General features: G+C 40.1%; 1 protein-coding gene across 1 annotated transcript in view; it reads left to right on the top strand.

The window, feature by feature from the left end:
* LOC103185779 (cytoplasmic dynein 2 heavy chain 1) overlaps positions 1-21674 on the top strand; it is a 311776-nt gene that overhangs the window by 150572 nt on the left and 139530 nt on the right. Inside the window, exons 72-76 of the mRNA XM_042334736.1 lie at positions 8238-8303; positions 9344-9394; positions 10168-10245; positions 14378-14509; positions 15509-15581. Of these exons, the coding sequence (XP_042190670.1) occupies positions 8238-8303; positions 9344-9394; positions 10168-10245; positions 14378-14509; positions 15509-15581 (400 nt within the window). The remainder of the gene's footprint in view (positions 1-8237; positions 8304-9343; positions 9395-10167; positions 10246-14377; positions 14510-15508; positions 15582-21674) is intronic.

Raw genomic sequence — 21674 nt, forward strand, 5'->3', positions numbered from 1 at the left:
CGTGTGTCACAAGCACTTACATGCAATCTCTCACAAGCCACACTCACTCCATCACACGCGCAGCACGAGCTGCACTCACTCACTCACTAGCTTGTCACACATGAGGATAAGGGTTTGTCAACATAAGAAATAATAAGAGAATACAGGTAATACTGTTAGGCACTTGAAAAAATTGTTCATGTAAGTGTGCCGAAGTTTATGTCAAATTGACATACATGGGAAGTTTAGTGTGTTAGTATGCGGAGCAGGGTCCAGGTCTTCACTTTTTTGTTGACACAATTGGTATGTTGATATCAATAGGTTTGAGGTGAGTGGATAGGACTGTATAAAACGAATCCATTAATTCCAACAGATTTTCAAATACTTAAAATCATTTTCTTATATAAAATCATGTAACAATCTGTTAGCTTTGCAAATTCTTGATATCTTCATATTCTTCTCTGACACTTTTATATTTCCTTATTAATACAGTTTCTTTTTTTCCGCTTCATTGTGCTGTTTTTCTCACACTGCACAATTTTTTTTGCAAGCTTTCATCGGTTAAATATTTCCCATATCAGTTTCCATCCCCTTTCTTATGCTTATTTTGAAATGCCTGCACTTCTTTGTCTTTTGTTGTGTTAAAATCATAACACCATGAAAATGGCATTTAGAAATGCAGGAAATACGAATCATATTTTCACAGTTTACATCTTTTCATTTTGAGATTACATTGAGATAATTAGATTATGTATGTGATCATTTTAAAAGTTTGAAATATGTAAGCGATTGTAAGTTAGAATTTGCTTGGTATATATTGTATCTTTAGCAGTCATTTTGAACTCCCCTTTCAGCAGCATGACAGAGAATAATAACAATCCTATAATAATCCTTACAATTGGTACAGCACCTTTCATGTTGGGAGGATACCTCATAGCAATTCACAGTATATACTGCAAAATGGTCTGATTGTGTTTTTGTGGGCTAATAGAAGGCAAAGAAACCATACATATGAAATTTGAAAACTAACTTGAAGTACCAGAGTGTTGAGACTTATAAGATTTATATTGCAATGTAGTTTAATGCTTATTTAATAGAGTGCGATAGTGGGTTTGGAAAATACTTGAGAAAATAGGTATTTGGCTCTATCAACTTTGCAGCAACAACCATTCAGCTTTCCAATACTGGAAACATAAATCTCCCTCAGTACAGTCAATTGAATGAATCTATTAGGAACTATGTGGATAAGCATTTTCACAGAGGACCCTTTATAAAGTAATTAACATCCAATCTATTACATAATTATATAATTGAGGGCACCTATAATTGCCTCTTTCCGTGTATTTGCATGTAGCACATAATAATGCCCACATTCTAATTCTGCAAATAATTCACAACTTATCTTCACTTTCTCTGCATAATTTTGAATGTTTTTTGAATTTTACACTTCTTAATTATTTTAACTTTAAATATCCAATTTAACAGTAATCTGTTCCAAGTTGTTTAGGTTGTCAGTGGATCTGTGATTTTGGATTAATAGCTAATATTGTGGGACTATATCTTTCTTTTCTATTGATATGAATCAGTGCATTTCAGTGATTTCAGATGTTTACTTTAATATAAATTCTCTGGGAGCATTAATTACTGTTTAATTACTGTAGGGAGCTATCAGCAAAACACTCGCAGTGCAATGCGCCGGACAGGAAATAAACTGTTTATATTTTGATTGATTGTTTCAGCTAATACTGCAGTATATATCCAATGGCAACCAGTGTTGAATTCTGCAAGTTCTAAGGCCTTGAGACATCAAAATAACTTTGAATGCTATTATATTACGAGCAATTCACGAGTAGGAGTTAATGGGACCTAAGAGGTCTTAAGTGAGGGTCCTAGCTTTTCATTTTAATGAATGTGTCAAAATCAGTGAATTACTATTTGGAACAGCTGTCATATTCCACATTCTCTGTTTTTTTTAATGTGAGCTCGTTCACAAGTCTATGATGAAACAAATCTTCGTGAAACATTAACTGTAATTTGAATTAACTTGCAATTTCGGTACTTCAGGCTTTTTTTAATATAATTTTCGAAGTGAGTGTCATGAAATGTTAATGATTGCTTTACTTTGTCTTTACAACACACTGCTATCTCTCCGAGAATTGCAATTTCCTCACAGCCTGTGTGTATGATTTCTGCCACACCAGCAAATTGCGAACTGCGGCAGGTGCACTGAAACAGGACATTCAGCAGAAGTGAAATCTGATGAATGGCTTGTGCATATTATAATTCTGCTCATTTTAGCTGGGGGCTGCGAGAAACCGTTTTGTGGAATTTGAAAGGGAAAGTCACTTAATAGAGCTGTGTCAACCACAAGAATAATGTAACATAATAAATGTTTGACTTTAATTTGAATTAAGGCGCTATTGCTGTTATATCATAGTGAATACAAAACCAAAATCACCAAAAATGAAATAGCCATGAAAGTACAATCAAACGGCATTTAGGTTTAACAGGATGATTAAAAATGTGAATTCCTGTCACTTAACAATAACAAATATACAGTTACCCTTAAGCATACTGTTCCAAGCAAATCAAATTGTATACAAATCCACTGGGGAAAGTAACAGCGGGTACTGTTGTGGGGAGATGGAGTTTGAAATGCTCTGAGACACCGCTTGGCGTGGAGGGTGCTATATAAGTGCAAGTTGTTGTTGTTGAGAGAGGAGGTCAGTGAGATAGGGGGGTGCCAAGGAATGAAGGAATTTAAACACTAGAGTGAGGATCTTGAAGTCGTTCGCTCTGTGACAGGGAGCCAGTGGAGTTTGGTAAGGACTGGAAAGATATTAATGTATAGTGTAAAGTAAGATATTAATATATTCAAAATGCTCTCGTATGCACACCATGTAAACTGCATATTGACCTTGCAAAACAAAGACTTCCTAAAATCAATGTTTGTAATGTGTGTTGTCGGTACTATCTCCAGCTTAAAAAAATAGGGAATCCCCCTTTAAGCATTTTGAGATGTTACCCTACTGGAAGGATGCTATATAAATGCAATTTATTATTGTTGTACATCTTTTTATTAGAACGCGGCTTAACTTATTGTGCAATTTACACCCTTACATTTACTTGCTTAAAATATCCCAAATGCCTGAGTCTGTTCCATTGCCTTTTGATTGCATGCGCATCAAAAAGTGGAACATTGGCAGGTGATTTGAACATAGTTTGCATCACATTATATACTGGTAAGTTTTTCTGAATGCAAACAAAACAAATGCATAAAAGTGTAATGTTTAGGAAAATCGTTTTGCACATTTACAACTGGTACAAAGTAAGAACACCCTTTACATGAATTTTGTTAAGGGGAGAAGTCAATAAATGTGCCTGGAAATTCTAGAATCAGTTTCATTCTGGAGATGAGCATGCTGAATACAATACAAAATTTCAATACAAAATTACATTTGTAAAGCGCCTTTCACATCGGGAGGTCATCTCAAGGAGTTGAGCAGTCAGGGATTAGGAATTTGGACCCAAGCTGGGGCTGAGATCAGGGAAAGTGGAGGGCAGAGAGGGAAGGAAGGTGGCCGACGAGGAGCGTCTTGAGGCATGTCTGAAGGAGGCGAGGGAGGGAGCGAGGCAAAGGGAATGTTGGATGGAGTTTGAGAGGGGCAGAGAAGCTGAAGGCTCGACTGCCGATGGTGGGGTGGGCTAGGTGGGGGATATGGAGCAGGCTGGAGGGACGGACAGGTTGATAAGGGTATAGCAGCATGGAGAGGTAGGAAGGGGCAAGGCTGTGGAGGGCCGTGAAGGTGAGGATGAGGATTTTGAATTTGATCCTTTGAGGGATGGGGAGCCAGTGGAGCTGGACGAGGGTGGATGTGATGGGGTCATGGCGCCTAGTGCGGGAGAGGACACGAGCTAAGTGTCCACAGTGTACGTTTCTAGCCTTGAAAGACTGACGTGGAACAGAATTAATGATGCTGGCTTACATACATGCCATACATATATGTCTTGGATGCTTGCATCTTGAAGCAACAAATGGGATGGTTGCAAATTTGCTCCCAAACCAATGTAAATAATCTAACTAGAAACACCACCTGCTCCACCAACTGTACCTAACCCATGGCAGTGTACATCTGAGTATTCCCAGAACTCCCTTTATTCATGGCCTCTTTAACAAACACATTATTTCCTATATAAGGTTCTGGGATGTTAAGGAATTGGGATGGACAAGGTTAGTATCTCTGTTTTTTCTAGAGGAATACTCATTCCCTGATGCCTTCTCAGTTCCCACAGAAATAGTAATAGATGTTAGTGGATGGAGCTAGATAAAGAGGACAACTCATCTGTGCAAAAAAGAGATTTTATATTTATGTGCACATATGCTCTGGAACATGAGAATTGATTTTACCATGAAATTAGCATCCTCTCCTTTCCTTCAGTTCTTTTCCCCTTCTCCCTTGTTGTTGTTTGCTAGTTTTACACAGCTTTAGGGCCTATATTTTTTATATATAAACTGTAAAAATTATTATCTAATTTTTTTAAGCTTTATAATAATAAATAATAATCTTTGCATATTTGATATAGTGTCTTTCACATCTGGAGGATGTTTCAGATCACTTCACAGGATTTTCTGTAAAGGGCAATGACTGTATTTTGTAGGAGAACCCAATATCCAATTTACACACAGCAATCAACCACACTTGTTATTAAAGAAGCTGAATTTCTGGCACTCTTAGTCTATTATTTCTGCTTTGTTGTCTTAGATTTACATATTGAATGGTCTTTCCTTATAATCTGCAGTCTTTGATAAATAGAGGTTTAGCACATGGCTATAATTAGTTATAAGAGATTGTAATCACTTTGACTGTTCAGTAGGCAAGTGCCAACTCTTAGTTTTATGGGCATGAATTTCAAAACATTCATTCACAAATAGTTATCAATATCAATAGTGTCTTTGGGCTGCTGATCCCTTTGATTGTCCATGCAGAAAATGTGACCATGATCTTTTGTTAGTTTAGTCAGAATCTCTTTCAGATATATGAAAAACTAACAAACATGATTCTGTCAACTCCACCCAACTATGAAGTATCCTTATTTTCTTTAATTTTAGGGCAGACGTTTTTGGTAATTAATTTTGTACTTGGGGAGTCTATTTAAAAAAAAACATAACTCACATGGAGAGAACACACAGTTTAGTCAAGCCAAATTCTCAAAGGGACTTCACAAAGCTGACTTGGATTCTGATCTGGGAGAAATAGGGACAACGAGTGTGGTCAACGAGCTAGGTCTTAAGGTGAGCATTTAAATTGGAGCAGGAGAAGGCGAGGCAAAGAGATTCTGGGAGGGAGAGCGGGGATAGAATGGCTGAAAACTTGACCACTGATGATGGGGCACATCAGACGGGGGACATGAAGCTGGCCAGTGTTTGCTAAGTAGAGAGAGCAGCCGAATCAGTAAGGATGCAGGGATAGGAATATAGAAATACGATACAACAACAAATTGTATTTATATAACATGGAGTGAGGCCATGGAGGGATTTTTGAATGTAAGGAACAGGATATTGAATTTGATCCACTGGGGGAAGGGGATCCATTGGAACCTGATGAGGATGCGAGTGATAGGCTAGTGGAGCCTGGCATGAGAGAATCTTTGCCCTCTCTGCTTCCCACTCAAGTTCTAGGCTGGCCGGTTTGTCATCAACAGTACCTTGGAGTTCTACGGACCCACCCAACTCAGGAACCAGGGGTTTAACACAACCCGCCCCGACCCACCTGGATGATACATACTAGTTGGTCTAGGAGTTGAAGGTGAAAACAGAGAGATTGGAGTCGAAAGATGAGAAAGAGAGAGCAGAGATTGGCGTCACCTGTTTATGTGTGGAAATGGACCCCATGATTGTGGATGATGTCTCCAAATGTCAGCGTATAGGTGGTGAAAAGGAGAGGACCATGATACAACCCTAAAGAATGCTGCATGTGACTGTGGGGTGGGGGGAGGAGGAGGAGAAACAATTGGAAGAGACAAAGTGAAGGCACTGAGACAGTTATGAGTGACAAGAAAAAAGCAGGGCGTGGAGTTGGAGCAGGGAGGACAGAGATTATTTTCCAGCAGAAATCTACCTAATTTATTCTTGAAACAAACAACAATTTCTGCTTCCACTGTCTCCCGAGGGAGCCTTGTCCATATGTTTACTACTCTTTCACTGCAGGTTTCCTCAGCTTTGTTCTGAATTTACCATCCTTCAATCACAGGGCGGATCCTCTGGTTCTACTGTTCAGTACAAGATAAAGCAGCTTATCATGGTCTACATTATCTATTCCCTTCAGAATCTTAAAACTTGTAATCATATCAGACCTTAGCCTCCAGTGTGAACATGCCCAGTTTATCTAATTGCTCCTCGTAGTCCAGTCCCTTCATTCCCTCAATCATTTTGGTTGCCCTCCTCTGTATCTTCTGAATTGCTGCAATATCCTTTTTCATATTGCAGTGACCAGAACTGCACACAGTATTCCCAAGAGTGGTCACACCAATAATTTATAAAGTGGCAGGGTTATCCCACTATTGCTTAATACAGCCCAGCATCTGGATGCCATACTCACTGCTACCGAGCACTGTTGGGATAGCTTCAATTTATTATCAATCAGGATTCCCTTTGTATTTCCGTATAGATTATTTTCTTTCCATTTAAATAATAGTCCCTTTCTGGATTTTTTGTCCCCATGTGAAGCACTTTGCATTTCTCTACAATAAATTTCATCTGCCATCGATCTGCCCAATTACCAAGTATGTTCAAGTCCCACTGTAACCTATCCTATTCATCTTTGCAGTTTACCACCTTCTTTCTTGTCATCTGCACATTTAGCCTCTGTGCTTGTGATTTCCAGCTCCAGGTCATTTATGAAGATGTTAAACAAAATAGCATCTCCAGGTTTGGAAATCTGCTAAAATGATGTCAATTCTTTAATCATACTGTGAGCTAGTGGTGGTGTAACATCTAATTGCTGATATAATTGACTGCCAATCATTACATCAACTAAGAATTACAGGAAAAAATGTGCAGCAATTTTATTAAGCTTTTTCCAGTAGTATTTTATTTTTCATTTTAAAAAGCATGCTTTTGATCATGAAAAATCAATGAAGAAGTAATCTCTTTTGATAATCCTGTGCAGACAGAATGAGTTGGGTTGTGCTGATATTGCATTAATGATCAGTTGCACCTCTTTGCTTTATAATACTGTATAATATGGTTCTGAAAAGGTGAAACATTGAGTTTAAAGGTGAATTATTTTGAAAAGTATTATGCATTGCTTGACTGAATCCTTAATTCTAAAACCCAATTATACTGATTCATTATCCTGTATTGATAAATCAATACTATAAATGCTACTCCTAATCCAAAATCGATATTATCTATAATTCATTATATCAACAGTTGCCTGTATCAGCGATTAACAGTTTGGAATGGAAATTGCACTTACATTTGGTCAATCAGCATAGTCTGAACTGTTTATAATCTTGGTGCTGATACAGTTTTCAAAGATCACTGTGGGTACTCTGCTTCTGAATGAAAACTGGCTGAAACTTGCAGGTATCTTGCAGATAGGTATTGGGATGACTATTTTCCATTTCTAAAGTAATTGATTAAATTGTTCTGTGCTCAGTTTATCATTTTTACTGATCCTGTTGAGACATTAGACTGCTCCTTAAAGAATTCAGATTGTCACCATTAAAAAAATGTGTCATTTGAAGCAATAGTGTGGTAAACAGCTTGAGATGTAGGAATGTTTCATTACAATGAGAATTTTTTATATTTGCGTTTACTATTAAGTGGATTCTGCCATTTCTACTAACAGTATTAGTGATTTGTACCTAATGTTTTAGTTTGTTAATAATGCATTGGTGGATAATGCGTGTCTAGTATACCACGTTTCAGCAGTGTTCAATATTCCATTTGTATTATTTCTGATACACTAATCGATGAAACCTATAAAACTTTTGAAAACAATTCTCAAACATTATACTTTGCTGTATAGCTGCTGTGTTTGCCCCTAACAAACAATCTCCACACATGACAGCAATTACTGTGAAGAGCTTTCAGAAATTTCAATGTTATAGATGCTTTAAAAAAAAGCAGGTAATTTTATTCATTCTTAATGATTATTGGTAGCTATTGTTTTGAATGATTACAATAAACAAAAAAACTGAAGAATAAAAATATCTGTATTTTGCTGTAATAGTTTTTCTTTTGATTCTTGCAGGCTGATCAACTTATGTTTGCATTGCATTTTGTTCGTGGAATGCACCCAGAGCTCTTCCAAGAAAATGTAAGGCATACAATCTATTGTTTTAATGGTACCGTTTTGTTGGTTTTCATGATGATAGGGAAATAAAAAGGTTTTAAAGAAATATAATTTGTAATATTTTGCACTTGCTCTAATTCTGCAGATTTTCTTATTGAATATTTTCACTTAGACAGTGGAACCTCAATGTCTTGGGTGTCCAACTTATAATAAATAATAACATATAATAATAATCCTTGCATTTCATATAACGCTTTTCACGTCTTCTGGACGTCTCTAGACGTCTCAAAGCGCTTCACAGAATATACTGTAAAGTGCGTACAGCAGTGTACGCAGTGCACAAACAGTCATGGATTGAGTGATCAAATTCTTATTTTATTTATTTATTTTTCTTGAGGGATTATTATCAGGCTTGTGGAGTAAGGAAACTTGCCCAAGGCTTCGCCCTGCCGGGAATCAAACCCACGTCTCCCCCTTGCGAGACAAGTGCTCTAACCACTTAGCCACAGGAGTCCACAGCTTGGAATAATGGCTATACACAGTTGAGATAAATTAGCATATACTAATATTAAAATACTAACATTAATATTGCTGAACCATCTTGGGATAGTATAATAATAATAATAATCCTTGCATTTGATATAGCGCTTTTCACGTCGGGAGGATGTCCCAAAGCGCTTCACAGAACACACTGTAAAGTGAATGACTGTATATTTGTGGGCAAACGCGGCAGCCAATTGCGCACAGCAATGTCCCACAAACAGTCGTAGATTGAAAATGACCAATTTTATTAATGTTTTTGGTTTTTGGAGGGATTATTATTAGGCGTGTGGAGTAAGGAAACTTGCCCAAGGTTTCGCCCTGCCTGGAATTGAACTCAGGTCTCTCGCTTGCAAAGCGAATGCTCTAACCACTGAGCTACAGGACTCCACAACTGCATCTACTCAAATTAATTCAGCCCAATCTAATTGTTTATCATGGGAAAAAATAAATTGCAGTTATCTATACCCAGAAAAGAGACAAAATACAGTTAAATCTTTAAACATTAATTTGTTCCTTATTAGGAATGGGATGCATTTACTGGTTTAATTGTGGGAGACATGGTTCGAAAATCAGTAAGTACCTTTCTACGTTTCTGCCTTTTTAGTTTTTAATTAATTTAAATAATCAATATTTCTTGAGTAGAATCGATAGAACCTTACAGATCTAATTTTCCTTTGGTTGGAATCTGATAGCTGAATTTAGAGAGCTTTTAGTGTTCTTCTGTTTGAGAGCTGAAATCCTTTAGTGAACAAAAACAGCCCAAGAGTTTTGCTGTAAGCGCCAGACTAATAGTGCAAAATAATTGTACCTCAAGTATCCTATCAGTGACATTTAAAAGTATTGTTGAACTATCTTAAATGGTTCTTAACTAGCATAACCACATTCCTCCATCCTCGAACGCAGTGGTGGCCAGCCTGCAGCCCGCGGGCCGGAAATGGCCCACTTGACTGTTAAGAAATGGGCCACGAACATTCGCACAAGTCTAGGGATCGTGTTTGATCGGTTGTGTGTTTTCAGTTTTTACGGCATAAGTCAAAAAATATTTAATCAAGAAAATGTATTTTGTTAGCTGACCATAAAGGCTGGCCACCATAACTCTAATGCATACCCACTCATACACTTTCACTACATAAACTGAAGAACTCTTGCCCAGCCAGGACAGTTTCTGCACATTGTTCTGTTGTTTCTCTCAGTAACCTGAATTGATAGTCACCAGCACTGCACCCCTTTGACTGGCAAAGCCCATGTAATTATCAATTTGTACATGCCTTCCGGTTTTCTATCTTACTGCTTTCAGACATTAAATCTAAAGCAAACTCTTGGTTTAATTCTTCTCTGTTTGCAGGATAGTCAGAAATCAGTACGTGAATCAATTCCATCATGGATCAATCAAGAGAGAGTTGGAATATTAGCAGTTTTGAAGGTACATTTTTAAATTGTTCCTCTAAAAGTTCTTCTATGCAGTAATTTTAACATGGAACTTTTAAAATGTGCTATTGCAATTGTAAATTAGTGGCATCTCTGTGTCTTCAGTTTGAGGATTTTGGCATCAAGATTTGATTTGGGTCAACTGCGTAATCTGACACATGTGATAACCCATCACCAGTTTAAGAGTAACTAAACCAAAGTGAGAGTTCAATGCTTCTCACTTACACACAGAAATTCCTGTGTATTGGAGTGAACACTCTCCCTGAAAGGATGTATCCTGCTTACCAAATTCTGGAGAGTATTAAGCGCACATTGGCAAGAGCCATGGCTTGGGGATCCCAGAGTGTGGGTTGGGGTAATGCTGGAGTTTTAACCAGCTAAAATCACATAGAAATTGAAAGCACTGTCTGCCAAGCTCCCACTCCTTTGTCCAGCTAAGACCACCCTAAGCTTTGGCTTGCAACAACAATAACAAAATTACATTTATAGAGTGCCTTTCACGTGGGGAGGACATCCCAAATCGCTGAACAATCAGGTGTCGGGGCCCGAGCATGGGGAAAGGATGGTGTAGAGGTGAGGAAAGGTAGAAAGGTGGGAGGGAGACCAAAGGCACGGTTGAAGAGAAGGGTCTTGAGACCGGCCTTGAAGAAGGCAAGAGAGGAAGCGAGGTGAAGGGACTGTGGGTTGGAGTTCCAGAGTGTAGGGGCAGAGAGGCTGAAAGCCCGGCCACCGATGGTAGGGCGGGATGGGTGGGAGACATGGAGCAGGCCGGAGCCCGATGAACGGAGGGAGCGGGCAGGTTGGTAGGGAGTCAGCAGGTCAGAGAGGTAGGAGGGGGCAAGGCCATGGTTGGTCTTAAAGGTGAACTCGATCCTCTGGGGAATGGGGAGCCAGTGGAGTCAGGCGAGGGTGGGAGTGATGGGCTCACAGAGCCTGGTGCATGAGAGTACACAGGCTGCAGAGTTTTGGATGATCTGCAGCTTGTGAAGGGAAGAGTTGGGAAGGCCGATGAGGAGGGAGTTCCCGTAATCGAGCCTTGATGTGATGAACGTGTGGGTGAGGGATTCGGCAGCCTGAGGGGTGAGGCAGTGGCTGAGTCTGGCAATGTTGCAGAGGTGGTGATAGGCAGTGCCGGTCATGGCGCGGATGTGGGGAAGAAAGGACAGTTCAGGGTCAAACAAGATACCCAGGTTCCTGACTGGCTTAGTGAGGTTGAGTGTGCAGCCATGGAGGCTGATGCTGCCAGCGCCTGAGGTGCGGAGGCGCTGGCACGAGCCAATCAGGAGGGCCTCAGTCTTGCTGATGTTGAGTTGGAGAAAGTTGGCTCTCGTTCAGGACTTGATGTCGGGCAGACAGTCGGTCAGGACGCCAGTAGTCCTGGAGTTCAGGTTGGAAGCAGAGAGGTAGAGTTGGGTGTCATCCGCATACATGTGGAAATTTACCCCATGTCTGCGGATGATGTCACCAAAGGGGAGCATGTAGAGGGTGAAGAGGAGGGGACCGAGGACAGAGCCCTGAGGAACACTGCATGAGATGGTGCGGGGGCTGGGGGAGAAGCCGTTTGCCGCGATGGAGTGGAGGCGGTGTGAAAGGTAGGACCTGAACCAGTCAAGGACAGAATCTTGAAGATTGAGATGGGAGGAGAGACGGTGGAGAAGGATTGAGTGGTCCACGGTGTCAAAGGCGCGGAGAGGTCGAGGAGGACGAGGAGGCAGAGGGAGCCCTGGTCACACATGGTCAGGATGTCGTTTGTGATCTTGACCAGAGCAGTTTCCGTGCTGTGGACAGCACGGAAACCCGATTGGAGGGATTCATGGAGGGAGTGAGAGGAGAGGAAAGAGCAAAGCTGGGAGGCAATGGCTCGCTCAAGGAGCTTGGATAGGAAGGGGAGATTTGAGATGGGCCGGTAGCTGATAGCTCGATGGATCGAGGGAAGGTTTCTTGAAGGTGGGAGGTGATAGTTGCTGTTCTGAGGGGGGAAGGAACAGTGCCAGATGACAGGAAGAGGTTAATGATGTCGGCGAGTAGTGGGGCAAGGAGATGGAGCTGTAATTTAAGGAGAGGGGTGGGGATGGGGTCTAGGGAGCAGGTGGTGGGCTTCATGGAGGTTACTGTGTTGAAGACAGAGGAGGGGGTGACAGGTTCAAAGGTGTGGAAGGAGGGATGGGTAATTGTCGGATGGGTAATTGTGTGGGGTGGGGGTAGGGAGGGGGTGGAAGTTGGGAGGGCAGTGGCAGCTGAGCAGATTCCCTCGATTTTGGATTCGAGGAAGTCCAGCATTTTCTCTCAGAGAGAGTCAGAGGAAAGTATCTGTGAGGTGTGGCAGGGAGGGTGGATGAGCGGTTGGTGGTGGAGAACAGGAGCCTGGGGTTGCCCTTCGCCTTCAGGATTAACCTGGAATAGAAGGATGATTTGGCTGAGGCGAGAGCAGTGAAGTAGCTCTTGCTGAGGTCCAGCCAGATGTGGCGGTGGACCGATAGGCCGGATTTGAGCCAAGTGCGTTCGGCAGACCGCACCTGGCCCTTAAGTGAGCGGAGGTGGCTAGTGAACCAGGGTGAGGATCGGGAATAGGAGGCAGTTCGGGTGGTGAGGGGGGCAAGGATGTCGAGTGTGGTGGAGAGGGTGCTGTGGAGAAGAGAGTGCAGCGAGTGGGTTGTTGCGAGAGGTGGGTCAGAGGGGGAGGAGTTCAGAGGACTCTAGGGCAGCGGAGCGGGATTGCTGGGGGATCTTCTTCCATGGGCGGTAGAAGATGGTGGTAGGTTTGGATGCAGTGTGGAGAGAGATATTGGAGTTGAGGGAGATGAAATGTTGGTCAGAGATGGCCTTGTCAGTGTTGGTGACATCCCAGACGTTGAGACCCCAGGTGATCACCAGGTCGAGCCGGTGGAGTAGGAGGATAGGGCAAGTGATGCCCTGGATGTGAGGGCCACACCACCGCCACGACGGTTACAGGGTTAACAGGAGTTGATTGGGAAGAATATTGCGCCCAATGACCAGCCCGCCACTCAAAGTCCTGTCGATGAGCCAGGAACCTGCCCTGCTGTGCCCTGGAGATAATCCTTTGACATTTCTTTGAGTTTTTTTCAACATTTTTGTATTAAGATCACGGTAAGCCTTTACCAAGGTTAACATAACCTTTTGGGACAAAACGTCTAAATTGTCTTAATGAGAAGTTAAAGCTTCCTTCCTTTTTATTTGGGGAAATAGTTGTTTTCATTCTGATTTTATATACCAATAAAATCCATTAAAAACACTCAGTGCCTCACTAGAACAAGATTAAATTGACCGTGGAATGTTTTAATGCCCATGTTTTGATTGTTATTCTGAAATGTTTAACATATTTCGGGTCTATATACAGCAATTATTTTGAAACAACCTGGTGGATAAATATAAAATATCGATATTTAAATCTGTCTAACATTTATTGTCTCAACTTTGTCACAATGTTTGTTTTTCTATAATAATTTATACTTATGTAGCACCTCTCACATGGTAAACGTGGCCCAGTGTTTTACAGGGATAATATAGAAATTCAAGTAAGGTGGGCATTGGTTAAGGGGAAAGGCTTAGAAGGATGTGACTGAATGCAGTAGGTTTCAAAAATGAAGTAGGTTTTAAAAAGGTTTTGAAAATAGAAAGCAATAGAGCGAAACAGAGAAACAGGGAGCGAGTTTTGGAGAGAGAAGGCATAGTACCTAGAAGTTCAGCTGCTAATACTGGTCTGGTGCGGGTGAGAGACGTGCAGCAGGCCCAGGTTTATGGAGGGGGTGGGTTGGAGGAGTTTGCAGCATTAAGGTGGGACATGGGCTTGAGGGGGATTTAAAAGGCAAATGTATCAGTGTAAGCAGGATGACAACACAGGAATTGTCTTCATCATTTTCCTTCATATGGTGGATAATGTAAATGCTTTTGATGTTTAGCTCTTTTTTCCCCTTGTTTTCTTCCTTTTAAACTGGAACCTGTATACTAACAGCCCTGTGGCATTTTACCTAAGGAGTCTTCACACATGACTCAGCTCCCAAATTTGGCTTACTTTGTGGGTTTAGGATATATATCAACAGCATCTCCACAATTGTTTTCAATTATTTCAGGAAGTCTCTTACTAACAGTAACTATTCATTTTGTAGACTACCTTCCCGGCATTGTACCAGATGCTCTGCCTAGAAGATACTGATCTTTGGCTCACTTTCTCTCGAAGTTCAACCTGTGAACAAGATCTTCCACTATCTATTAGTAAAAGAATCACTCTCTTTCAACAGGTATGTTTCAATATTGTGTGCAATATTAATGATGTGGTAGATATAGCAAATGAATGAAAGGTTTGAAGATAAATACATGGTTTTATCTCAGCCTGTTGAAAGATTTTACGGTTGTTCAGCTCATAAGCTGTGATGGTGATTTGAAGCTGTGAGGAATAGCTTCATCACTGTTTTATTAACCCTAAACTACTAAAACAATATGTACAACACAAATTTGATTTAACTTAAAATAAAGAAATGAAGCAGGATAACACTTGGAGCTGCATAAAACCAGGAAGGAACCTGAGGAGATTTCTATCCACAAAGACAGCAGCTTATTTGGACTGCTTGGTGCAGCGAGCTTATTCCACATTATATTATTCTATGACAGCTTGGAAGTTCTTATCTTTCCAATCCCATTTCTCAACCCTCAATAACCTTAATTCTCAAGCACCTATATGTCTTCTTCCTAAAGAAGCAATTCACTTTAAAAACAACTTTTTATGCTGGAAGGGAAAACAGTATAATTTGTATTTAGTTTCACAATGACAAGGGTTAATTGAAAGGCATATTTTCCAATCGTTTTCTGAAAAAAATAAATCACATACAACATGTTTCTTTTTAACCTTGCAGAGTATGTAGCAAAAACAATTTTTAAATAAGAGATACTGTGTTGGAAAGACAAAAAGCGAAATTACATCCAAGGAGGTTTTGTTTTTAGAAGACTGGGAAACTAGAGGCAAAGCAGCTAAAAGGATGTGGCAGATTTGAACACAATTGAGAAATTCGGCATTTTTTTGAGTTCCTGAGAGTGTTTGCCTGTAAAAAAGTGTTCATCTTCAACCACTTAAATGTGCAATTGGCTGCTGCATTTTGCCCACAAATATACAATCAATTTCACTTTACAGTATATTCTATGATGCACTTTGAGACGTCTACAAGACATGAAAAGCGCCATATCAAATGCATGGATTATTATTATTATTGTTATTTTTATTATCATTTACTTTGTTTCCAAAGGTTCTGGTGGTTCAGGCACTTAGACCAGACAGACTTCAAAGTTCCATGGCACTTTTTGCATCCAAAGCCCTTGGTAAGTGGTATGTTTCTCTGGCAGCTTTAGCAGTAATAGACCATTTCTTTTCACTGCATTGGCATGATTTATAGCTCAAGTTTTTACTTAACATTTTTGATTTGAGTACCTCCTGTGCATTGCATTTGCCGGTATTTCTGTATACTTTTTAAGAATTCAACCTGTTGGAACATAAAAACATAAGAACATAAGAAATGCTAGATGAAAAAAGACTAAGGTCCATCTAGTTTGCCTTCTACCTTCCTGGCGGTCGCATGCACATATGTCCCAAACTACCTATGTACTATATTCCATAATATTATTTCCCAAAAGAAAACTGTAATCTGTGTTTGAAAGAATCAAGACTTCCTGCTTCAACTGTCTCCCGAGGGAGCCTGTTCCACAGATTCACTATTCGCTCATTGAAATAGTGTTTGCATATATTCGTTGTGAAATTACCCCCCTTCAATCGCAGGCCGTGTCCTCTGGTTTTACTATTCTGGACAAGTTGAAACGGCCTGTCATGTTTCATATTGTTTTGCCCCTTTGGAGTCTTAAAGACAGCAATCATGTCGCATCTCAATCTTCTCTTTTCCAGGGTGAACATGCCCAATTTACTTTTTCAGTCCTCATAGTCCAGTCCTTCCATTCCCTCAATCATTTTGATTGCCCTCCTCTGTATCTTCTCAATTTCTCCAGTATTCTTTTTGTACTATGGTGACCAGAACTGTACACAATATTCTAAGTATAGTCTCACTGACGATTTATAGAATGGCAGAATTACCCCACTATTTTGGCTTGATATTGATCTTTTGATACATCCCAACATCTGGTTTGCTTTACTCACTGCCACAGAGCATTGTTAGGAGAGCTTCAATTTATTGTCAATCAGGACCCCCAGGTCCTTTTCATTTTCCATACATATTATTTTGCTTCTGTTCGAATGATAGTCCTTTTCAGGATTTTTTGGCCCCATGTGAAGTGCTTTACATTTCTCCACATTGAATTTCATCTGCCACCGACCTGCCTAATCCCCAAGTATGTTCAAATCCTCCTGTAACCTATTCTGTTTAGCTTCGCAATCTACCACCTTCATTAGCTTGGTGTCATCTGCAAACTTAGCCACTGTGCTTGCAACTCCTAGTTCCACATCATTTATAAAAATATTAAACAATAGAGGTCCCAAAGCAGACCCTTGTGGAACTCCACTGATAACATTTTCCCAGTCTGATGACATTCCCTGTACCACCCCCCTCTGGGTTCTTGTGGTCAACCAATTGTGTATCCATTGTAATATACCTCCACTGATTCCCGCTTTCTTTACTTTCAATACCAGCCTCTCAAGAGGAACTGTGTCAAAGGCCTTACTGAAATCGATATATAATACATCCACAGATTTATACTTATGAAGTTTTTATTTAACATTTTTGATTTGAGTACCTCCTGTGGTTGTCACACCATCAAGAAAACCAGTAAATTGGATTGGCAAAATCTTCCCTTCATGAACCCGTATTGGCTATCATTTATGATTTTATTTCTGTCCAGATGCTCCATGATTTTATCCTTAATAATTTACAGTATATTCTCTGAAGTGCTTTGAGACGTCTGGAAGATGTGAAAAGCGCTATATCAAATGCAAGGATTATTGTTATTATTATTAATAAGAGTCTCCATAATTTTACCTACAATGGACATTGTGGTCTGTAGTTTCCTGGGTCACTTTTGTTACCTTTCTTAAAAATAGGAGTAACATCTGCCTTTCTTCAGTCCCCTGGCACCTCTCCAGTATTCAGTGATTTTTGAAAGATTTGTGCAGGGGTTTCGCAACTTTCTCTCGTAGTTCCTTAAAGATCCTTGGATGCAATTTATCCAGCCCCTGAGATTTATTTATCTTAAGTTTATACAGCTGTTTTCCTGTTGTTTCCAATTGTGAGGGCTGCATCATACTCTTGGCTTTAATATTGCCAGGTTGTATGCTGTTTACCTTTGTATCACTAGCTTCTACCTCTGTGTTCAGATTGTTTCCTGAGGTAATTTGGACTGATATCTACTGNTTTTTTGAATCTGAAAAATCTTGTGTTAGACAGAAAAAAACAATTCTCAGAATGTTATCAAACAGTTGTGCTTTGGATATTGTGTTCTGCTGGGCTGTCGTATTTTGAACTTTATTCCTCACCTCTCAATTCTCTAAATATCTTGTTTTCTAAATGTACCCGAAATGTAAAAAAAAAAGCACTTATTACTAACTGGTAAACAGGATTGTGATACTTACAGTTACGTATTTGTGCTATTTATGAAAATTGAGCAAATTTGTCATTGCTGGTTCTAATTATGAAGAAGCATTGTTGTGTACAAATTGTTTGGTTTCTAAAACCTCAGATTATATTGCAATTCTTTTCTTGAAAGATGGAAGTGGGGCTCTGAGTGACTAAGTTGGTAAAGGCACTCCAGTGTGAAACTGAGTTCCACAGACCAGGAAGATCCCAGGTTTAATTACTGATGTGTGTAATGTTACCTCAGCTCACAGGTGATGGTGATGATGGGATTTGGCTTTCAAGTCTTTAGAATAATGGGAAAATCTCACTTCCAATTGTTATACAGACACTTTCTTCTGGAAAGTGTATACATGTGGATATAAGTTAGGAAAGGATTTGGTGATGACCCCCATAGTCTGCCAGTATTCATTATCTGGAACCATAAATGAAGAATGGTGACTTTGGTCAGACACTTGAGGGACCATGGAATATGACCTCAGAATGAGTCAGTGTCTTCTGGAATTTATTGTAGGAAAATAAGTGGAAAGTAATCAAATAATAAAGTGTCACCTTTTACATTTACATATAGTTACGAATGTGTATTTTTTCTAATGTATTTGGCACTTAGCTAGTTTTTTGGAATCTGCCGGGTGTCTGACATATCATCATGCTTAAGAGTATCCAAACCAAACTGCATTCCACCTACACATGTAAGTTCCAGAGATAGATTTGTGTAATGGAATGTGCACTCTCACCCTGAAGGCATGTGTCCTGCTTACCTCATTTCAGAAAATATTAGGTGCAGATTGGCAAAAACTAAGGTTTGGGAAGTCCAGAATATGCATTGGGGTACTGCTGGACTCTAACCAGGTAAAACCGCGTAGCTTCCTATTGATATTTCTGTCTGGCAAGCTTTCCCGCTTCTTGTCCAGCTAGGACCAACCTACCCTTAGGGCGTTGGCTTGCAGAGTTTACAGGAGCTGAGAGGCATGATTTCCTTCCCCCAGTGACTGGCCTGCCTTTCCAAGCGCTGCCGGTGAGCCAAGCTGGCTGTGCTTATCATCATCAAGTCCACTGGAATACTGCAGACCTACCTGGCTCAGGAACCAGACTACCGACACCATCATGGAAGGCTGGCTCGATTCAGACATTCGGTTGCCAAGCAGGTCACATTGGAGCCAGTTCAGTTTACCTCCCTCCCAAGGAGGACCACTGAGCTAATAAAATGTGCTTTTATTTTAATTTACAGTGATTTTCTCCGGTGAAAATGAATAAAGAGGACTGGGTATCCATGGTGAAAGATTTACTTTAAATTGCAATTTTGCAGCAACAAGTGAGATGTTTGGTTTGGAGTAACCTATTTGTTAGTAATTTATACTATCTTCAGTTGTTAGCCCAACTTGAAAACTTAAGGAAACTTAAAGATGTTGTCACTTTGCTAAACAAATTTTAGCATAGTTTGAAAAGAAATCACCTCCTTCTGGTGATTTATTGACATAAACTGCCAGTTTTGAGACTGTATAAGATTATTAGGGAGAATCATTTAAGATGTATAATGCAGCATGAATTCACATTTGCTGGATTTTAGTGACTCTGCAAGACATCAGTATGATATAAAACACTCACTGAATACCTTTCAAATCATTGCAAAGTACAACAACAACAAAATTACATTTGTATAGTGCCTTTCACATCGGGAGGAATTCTCTAGGCACTGGACAGACAGAGTTTCGGACCCAAGCTGGGGATCAGGTTCGAGGAGGGTGGAGGGCAGGTGGGGAAGCAGGGAGATCGAAAGCACGGTCAAAGAGGAGAGTCTTGAGCTGAGTCTTAAAGGAGGCAAGGGAGGTGGCGAAGTGGAGGGATTGCGGAATGGAGTTCCAGGGGGTGGGCAGAGTGGCAGAAGGCCGTTCACAGAGGCTATAAACCAGAGGTCCAACATTCTGGAATATTTATGCTCTCAATCTCTGATTTCAGTAGCAGTATATCAAGCCATGGTTATTGATGTAAGTATTCACACCATTATATTTGTTCGCCAGAGGATGGACAGGATAAGGGTTATTCTGTTTATTCCTGCTGATATGAACACCCAGAGTTCTCAACCTGATGTACATGGTGCAGAGATAACTATTTTCTTCCCTGGAATAGAGAGATTCTCTCTTCTAAGATTTCAAGGTCAACACTTCAGCTGAGTGAAAGGTTGTTGAGTGACACTAAAATCTCTTAAGTGTAAAGATTTTTTTACAAGAGTCACTTATAATGAGAGTTTTCACCATGTTTGGCAGCAGTAGAAATTCCTTCCCTCCTCTTTTTACCTGGAGAAGCCAAAATTCAACATAAAGTTCCAATATATTTTTATTTTTCATGGATCTCAGAACCTCTGATGGTCAATTTTCAAGCAAGGATTAATCTGATGTCTGGTATAATTTGGTCTCTATTTGTGCCAGAAGTAAGAAGTTATTCAGTGGTTACCGAGGGAGAGCCTTTATGAGCAAAGTGCATTTTGTGTGCCATCCTAAAAGCAATCAACCATAATAATGTATGTGCATTCTCGCTTTAAGCAGTTCATTTACAAAGCATTCTAACATTGAGCTGCCTCCAGAGATTCAGGGGTTATTTACCCTTTGTTAATACATTTACTGTCCTTTTATAGTGAGCGCAAATTATTCTCTGCTTGTTAGTGCAAACCTTTGTAGCACTGCAACCTGATGGTAAATTTATCTTTCTAAGTCTAGTGCTAAAAATCATACATTTGCAGACAAAAGAATAATAATAATAATCCTTGCATTTGATCTTCTAGATGTCCCAAAGCGCTTCATAGAATACACTGTAAAGTGAATTGACTGTATATTTGTGGGAGAACGCGGCGGCCAATTGCGCACAACAGTGTCCCACAGACAGTCGTGGATTGAAAATGACCAATTTATTATTGTTTTTTGAGGGATTATTATTAGGCGTGTGGAGTAAGGAAACTTGCCCAAGGTTTCGTCCTGGTTGTGATAAGTTGTGATAAAAGGATGGTAAATATTATCAACGAAGGAAATTGGAAATAACTCCAATTGTTTTGTTCAGCAGCATTCATAATATCATAAAATGATTGGAAAAAGTTTTTATTAGGTTTGTGTTTTGGAATAAAATCTTTAATTCTTCATATTGGAACATAATTTTTTTCTTAATTGAGTCCAGTATTCAGCCTTAACTACCCTGCCTGATCAATTCTTCCAGCTGTTGATTAGCCTCTGGTATAAAGGAAAGTCGACTACTTGCTGTATCCTGTTAAGCATTTAATAGTCATTCTCACATTTCCTGTTGGGAGGACGTCCTAAAGTGCTTCACAGGATTTAATGTGAAGTGGAGTGACTGTATTTTTGTCCAAGCAGTCAATTGATGCACTATCCCATAATATTCCACAAACAGTCATGACCAATTTTATTTGAGGGAATGTTGGCCCAGACTCTGGGAGAAACTCCCTTTTCTTTTCAAATATTTTTTCAGGCAGGACCTCAGTTTAACATCTCATCTGGAGGACAGCAACTCTGACAATGCAACACCCTCTCCCAGCACTGCATTGGAGTGTCATTTTAACACTATGTGAGTCCAAGTCCTGATGTGGGGTTTGAACACAAACCCTTTTGACTTAGAGGCAAGAGTGCTACTACCACTGAGGCAGGCTGATTCACTATTGTATATGCTTCTATAAGGTCCCCTCTGAGACCTTATTTTGAAGCTGAAGAGCTCTTGCATATCTCATTCTTCGTAGTTAATGTGGCTGACATTGGGGATCAACCTCGTTTGCCATTTTTGGCACTATCTAGGGCCAGGCAAACCTCTTACATCGTGGGTATATGCACAACCCTCT

The sequence above is a fragment of the Callorhinchus milii genome, unplaced genomic scaffold, assembly GCF_018977255.1.
Source record: "Callorhinchus milii isolate IMCB2004 unplaced genomic scaffold, IMCB_Cmil_1.0 Scaffold4, whole genome shotgun sequence".
Lineage (NCBI taxonomy): Eukaryota > Metazoa > Chordata > Chondrichthyes > Chimaeriformes > Callorhinchidae > Callorhinchus > Callorhinchus milii.